This window comes from Solanum dulcamara, chromosome 6, assembly GCF_947179165.1.
Source record: "Solanum dulcamara chromosome 6, daSolDulc1.2, whole genome shotgun sequence".
Lineage (NCBI taxonomy): Eukaryota > Viridiplantae > Streptophyta > Magnoliopsida > Solanales > Solanaceae > Solanum > Solanum dulcamara.
The window spans coordinates 75,824,578-75,836,842 of record NC_077242.1 but is presented as its reverse complement, the minus strand read 5'-3'; the positions used below and the strand labels follow the sequence as shown (position 1 = coordinate 75,836,842).

The following is a 12,265-nucleotide window of genomic DNA, read 5'->3' as shown; positions in this document are numbered from 1 at the left end:
AGTTGAACTTTTATCAAGGCAAATCTTTATTTTTTATTATTTTACCTTTGGTCAATTCATCTATTTAAATTTGTTTGTCCTACTCTTTTTTAGTCTTTCATAAAAAATGTTTCTCTTTTTTTTTTCCGATTTTTCACATGAAAGGTATAAGACACAAAACTAAAGTATATTTTAATATATTTTTGATACATGTTTAATTTAAAATTAAAATATTCAAAAATCTTTTTTATTATCTTAAACTTCATGCTAGTACTAATATGACAAATAAATTAAAATAGAGAAATACAATTGAAGTTGAAAAAATTGAACGGAATAAAACTAGTTCAGCATTTGGTTACATACTTTTTCAAAATCAAACACCCAAAAATTAAATTAATATTAGATAAAACCGAACTGAAGAATCGAAAACTCACCCCTATATTCACGATTTATCACTTCATATCCCATATCCAAATGGGCCGGGCCTCAAATTTGACAAATTGGGGACAAACCCAAATTCTTTCAAACGGGCCGGCCCTCAAATTTCTTGCTGTTCACTTTGCTCAGTTCAATTGGGCGAGCTCTCTCTTCTCTGTGTTTTCACTGCAGTTTCAACACCTTTTGCTCCACAAAGCTCACACACAAAACCCTTCAAAGGTATAGATTTCTTACGTATTTTTCTGTTACAAAATCGACATAAACTGCGATAATTTTTTCCTGTTTCTTGTTGTTTTTTATGGGATTTGGGCGTTTTTTGTTGTGAGAGCTTAATTTGGGAGGTTTTCTTTTGGGGTTTTCCTCAAGTTTTCAGCTGAAAAAAAGGAGCTTGACAATGGAAGAAGAAAAGGGGTTGAAGAAAGAGAAGAAAAATATCCCTGTATTGCCATGGATGAGAAACCCAATTGATATTACTACCTTTGATCAATGCTCTCTTGAGCTTTTGCCTTATATTAACCCCAGGTACTCTTTCAGTATTACTCCCTTCAACCACAAAACTAACACGACATTCCGAGTATTTTGAGTTCGGATATTGATTACGCCCTCTATTTCAATTTGTTTGTCTCATTTTGACTTGAAAGAAGACTTAAATTTTGTAGCCAATACATTGAGTGTACCAAATGTCCTTTAATCTTGTGGTGTTAAAAACTTACATGTGGAAAGTTAGAATTAAAGAGTAGTGAAAAAATTGAAATAGGGTTATGTTATTTGCGCCAAGAAATGAATCCGAATTTTAGGATGACTAAGACTTTTAATACTGTTCATGAAGGCTATTGAAGTGACTAAAAACTGTTGGAGTTATCTTATCAATTCTATCTAGTCCCAATAGGCTTGATGTTGGGAAGATACATTCTTTTTTAAACGGATTAAAAAGGAGAGTGAGACAAAGAAACTGAAATGGAGGGAGTACATCTTTAGAAGCTGCATAAAGGTTCTATTTTTTCTAATTATAGAATTTAAAAATATTAGTAATGCGTTCAAATAGTTACATGAATGTTGGCAGAACCAGGTCGTGATCAGAATATTTAAAAATAATATAGCTTTATGCCTCATGCGGAACATATGGATAGAAATAAATAGGAGATTTATTGATGATAAAAAGCTTCACACATCTTTACTTTACTATGCTCTGTAAATTCTGCATTTTCTTGATACCGGATGTTTGAGTTTCTGGGAATGTAGTTTTTGTATGGTTGTCTTGTAATTTTGGTACCTTCCTGGTGCTTTTTCATTAATGAAATTACCTAACCTCAAAAAAAAAAATTAAAAATAATCAACTCGTTCATGGTTTCAAACCCTGCCTCGGAAGCTTGGTATTTAAGTGGAGAAAGATAGAAAACCGAGCGGGGCCCATTCGAGACTGTGTTTCGAACCATGTGCCACTGGCCCTCACGGTTTCTCGGTCATCATCCTTCTGTCTTACATTCTATATGACATTCTATGTATTTTGGGATGTGGCAAAATCTTTCTGTTCCCTTTTATTTATAATGTTATTTTATATAGCCTTTACCAGGTTTAAGTACTTAAATTATTTAACTGATCAAACACTAAATTCTGCTGATATATGTTCTATTTATCAAACTAACTTTTCAACTTAAAGTACTACTTGTATCCTATACAACTTAAACTAACAAGTTAAACTCCATGCACCAAAATGGTGTCCCATAATATGGGAAGGATGGAGTACAAATGCATTGAGAAAATTGTGTTTAAAAAGTATTTTTATCAATGGCTTCATTTAGAATAGGATAACTGAGATATAATACTATCTTACAAGTGAAGAACTATATGACCTGGTGGGACACATCTTCCGAATGTCTTGTTTCCATCTTGTTAATATTTGTATAGACAGAGATACGAATGTTGTTCATCCATATTCTTCAATCGTTTGTATTGTCTGCTGGTTCCGGATCGAGAGCATGGCCAGTTGGCAACTACAGATCAATGCTAAACCCCATCTCACAAGAAAAAAGTGCTCCGTTCCTCCAGGATAAGGAATGAACAAAATAGAAATTATTGTTAACGATCACCGCTCAGTTTTGACAGTTAATATTTCATTTTTTATCCAAAAATATCATCAGTTTATTACTTTGCTTTACTGTTTATAATAAAATTCCCATGGTTGCAGTTGAAACATAGTTACACTTATACCTTATGCTTTCTTGACACTGCATACTGGATTTTTTACACTCCCACTCCAACTTACTCTTACCCATACATGTTTCTTCGCTAGGTTAGTGGCGGTATTGAAGAATATGAGCATCACTTCACTCTTTCCCGTGCAACTTGCCGTCTGGCAAGAGACGATTGGACCTGGCTCTTTTGAACGAGATCTTTGTATAAATTCACCTACAGGGAGCGGGAAAACTCTTGCTTATGCCTTACCAATTGTTCAGATGCTGTCTACACGTTCCGTTAAATGTCTTCGCGCACTAGTGGTCTTGCCTACTAGAGACCTTGCATTGCAGGTTATTCACCTTAGTTTTTTAGTTTAAGTTTTGGAAAATGTGCAGTGCATAATTACACAAAATCTCAATTACCTGTAAATCTTTGGATCAACTATCTTTCCAACTTTGCCTCCTCCTTTGGCCTTTTCTTTTTTGATGGGCAAGTCAATGATCATCCTAGGTTTTCGTTGCCTTAAAACTATGATTTCATGCTACCTATCACCAAAAAGAAAAAAGAAAAACACACTATAAGTTCATACTTTGGCTGAGAGTCCTTTTACTTGCAATCGAATAATTTGGTGGAATTTTGTCTTAGTGCCTCAGAGTCCTTTTTTAAGAATACCTCCAACTTCTTAGTGGGTTCTTCACACCAGTCTCAAACCTATGACGTGTCTACATTTGCTTTTGCACATTCAATTATTTATTTATTAAGGCCTCTATATTTGGACTTTCACATGCAAAGATAGATAGCTAAAATCTCTTGAGGAATATTTGTTCTTACCATTTGTTTCCGTTTTCAGGTCAAAGAGGTCTTCTCTGCTCTTGCACCTGCAGTAGGTCTGTCTGTCGGCTTGGCAGTAGGTCAGTCATCAATTTCGGATGAAATCTCTGAGCTCATCAAGAAACCCAATGTTGAGTATGGCATATGTTATGATCCTGAAGAATTCTCATATGAGTTACAAAGCGCAGTAGACATATTAGTGGCAACTCCTGGAAGACTGATGGACCACATCAATAACACTGATGGTTTTACCCTTGAGCATCTATCTTATCTTGTAAGCTGCATATTTTTAGTTGCTTAGAATTTCTTAGTATGTATATTTACACTAGTCCCCTATTCTTTTCTTCTTTGTTGCGATTAAGATCGTGGCATAAAGCAAATCTGTCTGAGAATATCTTGCTCATCTTAAGAAGCTAAGTGTCTCAGCTAACTTCTTGCTTTTCCTTAGGGCCTGGACGTCTGGTATCTCATTAGTCTATTAGGTCACTAGGATAACAAAGCGCAGGGAAGTACCTTTTGATAATTTGAAAGAAGTTTGTTAGAAGTAGGTGATACCGAGGTAAAACAAACAGACTACTATAGTGCATGTTTTGGCAGCAAATGTGCTGGCTATTTGTCTTTACGTTAATAGCTTTCTAATGTTCTTCCACCATCTTCATTTATATCAATGCATTGATCAATCACTAATAACTGCAGATGAAAGAAATAAGAGAGCTTTTGAAGCAAAAGAGCTGACTTTTGTTCATCTGAGGAATAGCTTCCTGTTTTAATGTATTTTTGGTGCATCCGTGATGTTTCTATTTGCATAGAGCGTGGGTGTCTATTGTAGAGAATCACATCCTTCTGTAAATTCTCTACTTTTTGTATATGGGAGCTTTCCCAATCAATAAAATTATATTTACTCAATTAAAATATCAATATATGTTCGTTATTTTATTCACTTCAATGCCTCTTTTGAAAAGGAAAACTTAGAATGCTACTATGCTAATGATTCGGACAATAGATTTGTTTCAATTTAATCATTAAACTTCAAAGTGGTAGTAGTAGGTCTTGTGAGTGTGAGGCACATATTTTGATATTGCTTGATTTTTCTTCGTTATGCTTTGTTGAAACCATTTGACTTACATTTTCTTGAAAAGAAAGTTGAAGAACAATTAAGGAAAAGATCTTACTTACATGGTATCATGTAGGTTGTCGATGAAACAGATAGGTTATTAAGGGAAGCTTATCAATCCTGGCTTCCTACAGTCATTCAGTTGACCAGCTCTTCTGTTGATGGGAACTTCCCTTCTGCTGCTGATCTTCTTCCTTGCACTTATGGTTCATTGAAGACAATCAGAAGAGTGTATGTTGTTATGCCTATCCCCCTATTCCTTATGAATTGCTTATATGTGGAATCCTCTTTAGATGCACATCTTTCTCTCAGTCGTGATATGACATTTTTCTAATCAAGAAGTAATTATCTGATTATTCAAGTCTTGTTTGATCCTTTCCTTGTCTGTCATATCTTTTTCAATGTTGAGTTGCTTACTCATTTGATCATGAAAATGTATCTATCCTTGCACCTAAGTGTGTGACCTAATGGCTAATGAAGTAGGTGGAGAACCATGAGGTCTCAAGATCAAATTCCAGCAAAGGTAAAAAAATAAAATTCTAGGTGATTTCTTCTCATCTACTTTAACTTTGACGGGCAAAATTACCCGGTACTTGTGCTGGCGGGAGGTAGTAGCCAAGTAGGTACCTGGTGGAAAGCTGAGATGCACGCAAGCTGGCCAGACACCACCATCATCCAAAAAGAAATGCTTAACGTATTATTTTTATTAGTGGATACAACTTTGTTGGAAGGTTTACCTTTAATCAATTGATGGTTCATTGAGTTTGCTCCTTGGGATCGAATTGGTTTAAGTGCACATAGGCATTTCACTGTCTTGTTTTCTTTTTGTCCATTTCACATGTGGGATTTTCTCAAGTATTGCTTTAAAACTAATGCAGGGGCACTGAAAGAGGGTTCAAGGGAAAAGCCTATCCAAGGCTGGCAAAGATGGTTTTATCAGCCACACTAACACAAGACCCAAGTAAACTTGCTCAGCTTGATTTGCATCATCCTCTCCTTATGACGACTGGAGAAAGACGTTACAAGCTTCCTGAAGAACTCAAATCATTTAAAGTGGTGGGTCTATGCTACTTGAATGAAATAAGCTCTATTTATATATTATCTTCTATTTCCTGATGTGCCTGAAAATGTGTTTATTATTTCATATCATTTATCTTGATGAGTGATCTTTTTATTCCAAAAGTTCCAAAAAAAATTATTCTTATTTCATAATAATTAGAAGTCATTGTTGCCTAACCTGTCAAAAAGAAGGGGGGGAAAGAATCAGTTTGTTGTCTCCAAGTCATAAGGAATTTCCTAATTTACCATAACTTTGTCTAGCGAGGAACTTTGTTTTGTTTTATGAAGATACACTCACATAGCAGAAGTTACTGCTTCAGTGTGATCTAAATGTTTGTTAGCAGCACCTTATTTTATCTAAAAGCACTGGCTTAAACTGTCTTGTGTATTGGCCTTATGGATTGTCTTGAAACACTCATACATGAATGTCTTCCCTACATTGCTGAAGTCTAAACTACTGTTATTAAAAACCATCACTTTGTTGCTGAACGCGACTGTGTGATGGAAAGTGAGGGTTTGTTTAAAAACCATCACTTCATTGCTTAAAATGACGAAGTGATGCTGAAGGTTTATCTAAAAACCGTCACTTTGTTGCTTAAAGCGACAGAGCAATGCGAATTGAAGGTTATCGCCTTATGAGGAAGCTGTGTTCATTTATCTAGTGTGAAGCAATCGATTATTCAACAGACATTGAAAGATGAAAAAGAAACCAACCATTTTTTCCCCTCCTTTTTTTGCCCAGTTCAAAACAAAATGTAGGGGGGGGGGGGGATAATGATTTTTGCTATTTGTGTATCCGGACTCCTCTCCAAATTACATTTTAATGAAGTTTTGTTTGAGCTGTTGAATAAGTATTGTCATTGTCGGATACTGGATGATGAAGTTTGCTATTTCAATTGCAATTCAGTGTTATAAGTACTAAATTCATGTATACTGGGTAATTTATGTGCTTTCAATAATTTTTTTTTCTTATCAAAAAAATAAATTGTGTGCTTCAATTTGAAAAGTTTGCACCTTATTTCTCACTTTTCCCTCTCATTGGATTTGCTGCTATTTTGTGCCACACTGTTCCTCACAGGCAGATGATTGATATCTGTGATTTTACCTTCCTTTTGTGTAGCTATGTCAATCGAAGCTTAAGCCACTTTATCTAGTTTCCCTTCTTCAAAGTTTGCAAGGGGAGAAATCAATTGTTTTCACATCATCGGTGGAGTCCACTCATAGATTATGCACCTTGCTCAAGTTTTTTGACAATTTGCAAATTGAGTTCAAGGAGTATTCTCGTCTTCAACGACAATCTGTAAGAAGGTACTTAGAATGTTTGATAAACAACTTCAGTTTATATCTGGCCAAGTGACTGTTGAGGGCTGTTAACCTCTATAGGTCTTTGGCTTTATAAAAAAAAAATAAAAAAATTATAGGTTTCTGGAGAAGAAAGTTAGAAAGGACATGTTTGGTATTGTTCTGTCTTGGTTGCCATCTTAGTTAATTTACTAGAGCTTTGAACTTGCAAATTGGATTAAATGGAAAAGTTAAAAAAAAAAAAAACGAAGTACAGAAAAATGAAAATAATTGGTCGTCATACTTATACTTGACATTGTTGAAAGGTGATGTTATGTTTATTTGGGAAGCGTTTTGTGGTGCAAAAACACCTGTGTGATTGTTCTTGCATATTTACGTCTACCGTCTTGCAATTTAATATCGCAAACTTTTGCCCTGCAGCAAGACGTTGAGGGCTTTCCGGTCAGGGCAAGTGCAAGTGCTTATTTCCTCTGATGCTATGACTCGTGGAATGGATGTTGAAGGAGTGAGAAATGTCATAAATTATGACATGCCTGCTTATATAAAAACATTTATTCATCGGGCAGGTCGAACTGCAAGAGCAGGCCTAAGTGGATGTTGCTTTACGTTAATGCATAAAGATGAGGTATGTCTTTTTAAATGATGGGGAGCAAAGGTTTTAAAGATGTTCACCTTCCAACTCTAAATGATCTATTTTCGCAATAAGATTTTAACTTCTGGTCCCTAAGGAAACTTAAATTTTGTAAATTACCTGATGTAGTAAATCTGACTATAGCATGAGATTAGCATAATAAGTACCTTTTTCTTTGGGTACTGCAATCATTAAATTAAGTATTGCTCTAACAGTAGAGTAATGACTACTTGAGCTAATTGGTTAAAAAATTGACTATTTGAACTGGTTCACTGCCATCAAATGGTCACAAAATTGGGAAAAAAGTCTGATCTTGTAGCTCATAAGCTGCCATAAAAGCTAACACTTCCCACTATCAATTTGCTCGCTTTTTATATTGTGATCCTAACTGTCACAGCACTTGGAGTGTTCAATGTTTTAAGATACTATGTATGATGTACGAACGTAATTGTAAAAATAAATGATCTAATCTATGACTATTAACTGTGTATCCCACCAAGTTTCTCAACCTTTCCACGATATACTTTTTCGGTGGAACCGTGGAGTTTGACTTGGGACTTCGAAGCACTAAACTTGCTTTTGCTTTTGCAGCCAATTCTTGTTTAAATATGAAATTTTCCAATGCTATTTTTTGCAGGTCAAACGCTTCAAGAAGATGCTACAAAAAGCTGACTGTAGCTCTTGCCCCACCTATTCTGCTTCTTCTGAAGTGATAGAGTCACTCCGCTCTGTGTACACCTCAGGTACTTTCTTTTACCATTTTTAACATATTGGAAGTACTTGGCAATCAAAGTGGATGCACCATATGTTAGAAAATTATGAAGAAACCAGTACTACTTTATTTACCTGCTCTGATACTTAACCTTGAGATCTCCTATTAGCCTTTTTACTGAAAAATAAAGTATTAGCACTATTTCAGCAATTACTCTTCAGATATTTTGTGTTTTGAATTGAACCTCTTTTCATTGTTCTCTAGCTTTGGAGAAACTTAGAGAGAATGTTGAATCAGAAAAGTTTAAGAAAAGCAACATTAGATTGAAGTCTTCAAATGTGAGAAAGGAGAAGTGAAAAGCTGTCCACGGTGATAACTTCCATTTTCCTAGAGAGTGTAGTACTCAGTTGCCAACCAGTTTATGATTATTCCATGGGTGAGTAGTTACATTTTGATATTATTGTGTTGTTTTGATCTTTATGTCATTATGTTTCTTGCTGCTTGCCTATGGATTGTTAGCATCGTTCTTGGTTCTTTAGTTGATGCTGCGCAAAAGAGGTACAGAAGAAAATGTTCCTGTTAGAATATGCATAGGAACAAGAATAATATATACAATCCTACTTAGAACAGGAATAGGAATAGAAATAGTATATAGAATCCTACTTAGAAAAAGATTGTATTATAGTGTCCTAGTTGGAAAAAGAGTGTAATGTAGTGTCTATAAAAAGAGTTTCATTGTAATAATGTAGACACACAATTCAATAATATTTTTCTCCTATATTTCTCACATGGTATGATATCAGAACGATCTTAGTAGAGAATCAAAGAGCTTCCGCTGCCGGCGAGCGGCTATTACCCATATATGCCGCCTGTCTGGCGAATGGTTATGTTAACAAAAATAGGGCCAATGATATATGCATGAACCCCATATTACGAATATCAATTTTGTTGGAAAAAATTCTCAAATTTGTGGTAAACAAGGAAAATAATCTGATTATCACTGTTGCTGCTAGTTTTGGAGGAGAAAGCTTTGTGATTCTGTTAACTGTGTTGTTTCTTCTTAGTGGAAGTGGGATCCACTAGTGCAGATTAATGATGAGGATATGTAAAATTTAAACGTTGTGTGATCTGACCTTAAATGAAACATGACGTGGGACAGGTAGTACTTATAACTCAGAAAAGAAAATGTAACCCAGGATTACGTAAAGCTTTATAACATCTCTAAAAGAAGAGATACTCACTATCTTTAGAAAATTTTAGCCGGATGGTAAAACGTCACCGCGGAGTATGTTTATGCATGGTAATTTTCACAAATGTCGTCAGCAGTCAGCTTTTTGTCAGTCAGAACTTTGAAATAAGATAATCCTTAAAACGTTTCTCCCATGTGTCGTTAGTCTATTTATGAAATTATTTAAAACTTTGTATTGTTTTTTGTTTATAATGGTGTATTCTTTAAATTAAAAATTCGAAGGAGGGTGAATTCCTGATAGCAAGGAAACAGAGGTAGGAACAGGGGGGAATGAGGGAACTTTTTATGGATGGGGGAATAAGCCTCAAAAGGGGTAGACTTGGAGAGTAGAAAGGTGAGGTTGGGGTGGGAAGGAGAGATAAGGAAGCGGAGAAATACAAAAATTCAAGGATACTAGATTCACAAAGGAAAACTGTGGGGAGGGGGAAAGTAAGGGAGGAGGTTTCTTGTGGTTTGGAGGAAAGCACCAGTTTCAAACAAAAAGGAAGAAGTGTTGGGCTCAAGATCAGTTAATATGATATTCTAGGGAAGGGGAGCAATAAGTTTTTTCAAGGTAAAGTTGCTCAATGGTTTGTTTTAGTATGAATTAAACCTTCTCACATTCTGCTGAATTAGATGTATTTGAGTTCACTGTGCTATAGTGTGTTATCGTATGCTTGTATAGCCCTTCCTTAGTGCCTGTTTTGTAGAATAACATATACTACTTATGTATAAAAGAAACAGGATAAAAGATGTGCATAACAATTTCATAGCCTTACTGAAGTAAATTTGGCAATATTTACAGAAAGTAGCAACAGAAGTTTACTGATAATTTGGAGGAATTTTCATCTTCCCACAGAGGTTACATACAGTTGAAACTTATCTAGTCTCATCAAAGCTTGGACTCAGTCCAAAGCTTCGCGAACTTTCTTACTAAGAAAGAGAGAAAATTTGCTGAAGGAAAATAACAAGGAATCAGTAGACTGGTCAAAAATAAAAAGCATTCTTAGCAAGCTTGAGTATATACTTTAGCTGCCAAATACAGAAAAAGACCTCTGAACTTCTTTGAGAAAATATTTAGAACTTTTTGCATTTGATGATGAAGCAGAATAAGCTGAAGACAATGAAGATGATGAAGATGAATAACTCTTCAGAGAAAGTGAATCGCTTGTGCTAGCTTCTCTCTCCTCCTCTTTGATGGTTTCTAGCATCTTTGAGGCTCGGTTTCTCATGACATTTACAAATTGTGGTGGTGCTACCTCTGTAACAAACCTAGCAATACGAGCATTTGCCATCTTTTTCCGTAAGTTTTCAAAGTGACTGCAGTTGAGAGGAAAGGTGTAAGATGCTGAGGTAGAACTATAGAAGTAGTGTTTTGAGGATAAGGTGGATTGTATGCCTTAAAAACACAAATGAGATGATATTTATAGTAGGTGTTTAATTAGATTATCCTTTTATGGTCTGGCTTAAAATGAGCCAGTCGTCTCAATCGAAGTTTTAATCATTTTAAGCTGTTAGTGCAGCCACTTACTTTTAGTATTAATTACACAGACAAAGATATCTCTAATCGCGGTCATCTTATTGAAGAGATAGCATCCTAGATGGGACCGCAGAATGCAGTGTGTCTATCCATGAGTAGAAAAAAACAACATAACTTAAATATGCGGTTTTTGTTTCTATCAATATCTTCCAATATTCAACTTTACCTCATTGAGCTGCAACCTGCTGATTGAATGCCACATGCTCCTTTCTGCATTTCATATCTAAACTGGTTCTTTCATGCAGATCTGGATGTATCGTGCAGTCGGTGGAGGTTCATCAAGAAGACTAATCCTATTTGCGGGATTGTGAAAACTGGACTTGCCATGAAGGTTCATTGCCCAAATTTGAGTATCTTACGCTATAATGTGAGAAAAATTCTAGTGTATAAGCACCCAGGGAACGTCTCCAGAGACGCATTTTATTTGGTTGGTATGAAAATATTGAATGGCTGGGATCCTTCATTGCTGGTGAAAATTGAAAAAACTGGAGATTCTCATCTTGAACTCTGATTATAATGGCAGTTTAACTTTAAAAATGACATACACCAGTTTTTGTTATTTACTGGAGATCTTTCCTACTTCAATTTTATTTATTTATGTTGTATATGGGTAACAGCCTCCCTACTTTCATTAGGTAGGAGTAAGTTCTACGTACACTCTATCTTCTCAAGACCCCATTTATGGGATTTCATTGGATATGTTGTAACATTCAGATATAGAGTCCACTTATTGGATTTCACTGAATATGTTGTAATGTTTGGATATGCATTTTATCTATTATTATTAGAATTGATGGTCCAAAACACACTTGAACTATCATCTTTTTTCGAGTTTTACACCCCAACTATCATATGTTCTTTTATCCTAACTTGAATTATCACTATTTATATATTAAATCAAGTATCAAATTGTTATTTGATACTTGTATAGTTGTATTAATGGGAGGTAGCATATTAGTCGATGTGTGCGTAAATTTGCTCAGACATCACTGTTATGAAAAATAATGCATGAATTGTTATGCGATGAATAAGGTTATTTTGTTTTTGGATATTTTTATTTTATGTATTGTAAAAAAAAAAATCTCACTATTGACTTCGTATAAATAATACATATATTATCCATAAGTTATATCAGAATTGGTAATACAACATGTAATTTCTAGTATTATAATACGTTATACTTAGTTATACGAATATTATAGGAATTGTTTGGTAGCTGGTTTGAAGGAGAGTTATGCAGGTATTAATTTTTG

The 12,265-nt window shown here is 35.0% G+C and overlaps 1 protein-coding gene across 2 annotated transcripts; it reads left to right on the top strand.

Moving 5' to 3' along the window:
- Nucleotides 1-538: 538 nt before the first annotated feature.
- On the top strand, nt 539-11,802 carry LOC129891567 (DEAD-box ATP-dependent RNA helicase 1). 2 transcript variants are annotated; one of them, XM_055966967.1, is made up of 11 exons: nt 539-636; nt 784-939; nt 2,711-2,945; nt 3,446-3,700; nt 4,617-4,771; nt 5,419-5,596; nt 6,720-6,907; nt 7,322-7,526; nt 8,170-8,275; nt 8,509-8,680; nt 11,258-11,395. In XM_055966967.1, the coding sequence occupies exons 2-10, from the start codon at nt 812-814 to the stop codon at nt 8,598-8,600; spliced, it is 1,542 nt and encodes a 513-aa protein (XP_055822942.1). In that variant the 5' UTR covers nt 539-636; nt 784-811; the 3' UTR covers nt 8,601-8,680; nt 11,258-11,395. The 2 variants fall into 2 exon arrangements, with proteins under 2 accessions (XP_055822942.1, XP_055822941.1); XM_055966966.1 differs by lacking the exons at nt 539-636; nt 8,509-8,680 and having other exon boundaries at nt 653-939; nt 11,258-11,802.
- The last annotated feature ends 463 nt before the right edge of the window (nt 11,803-12,265 follow it).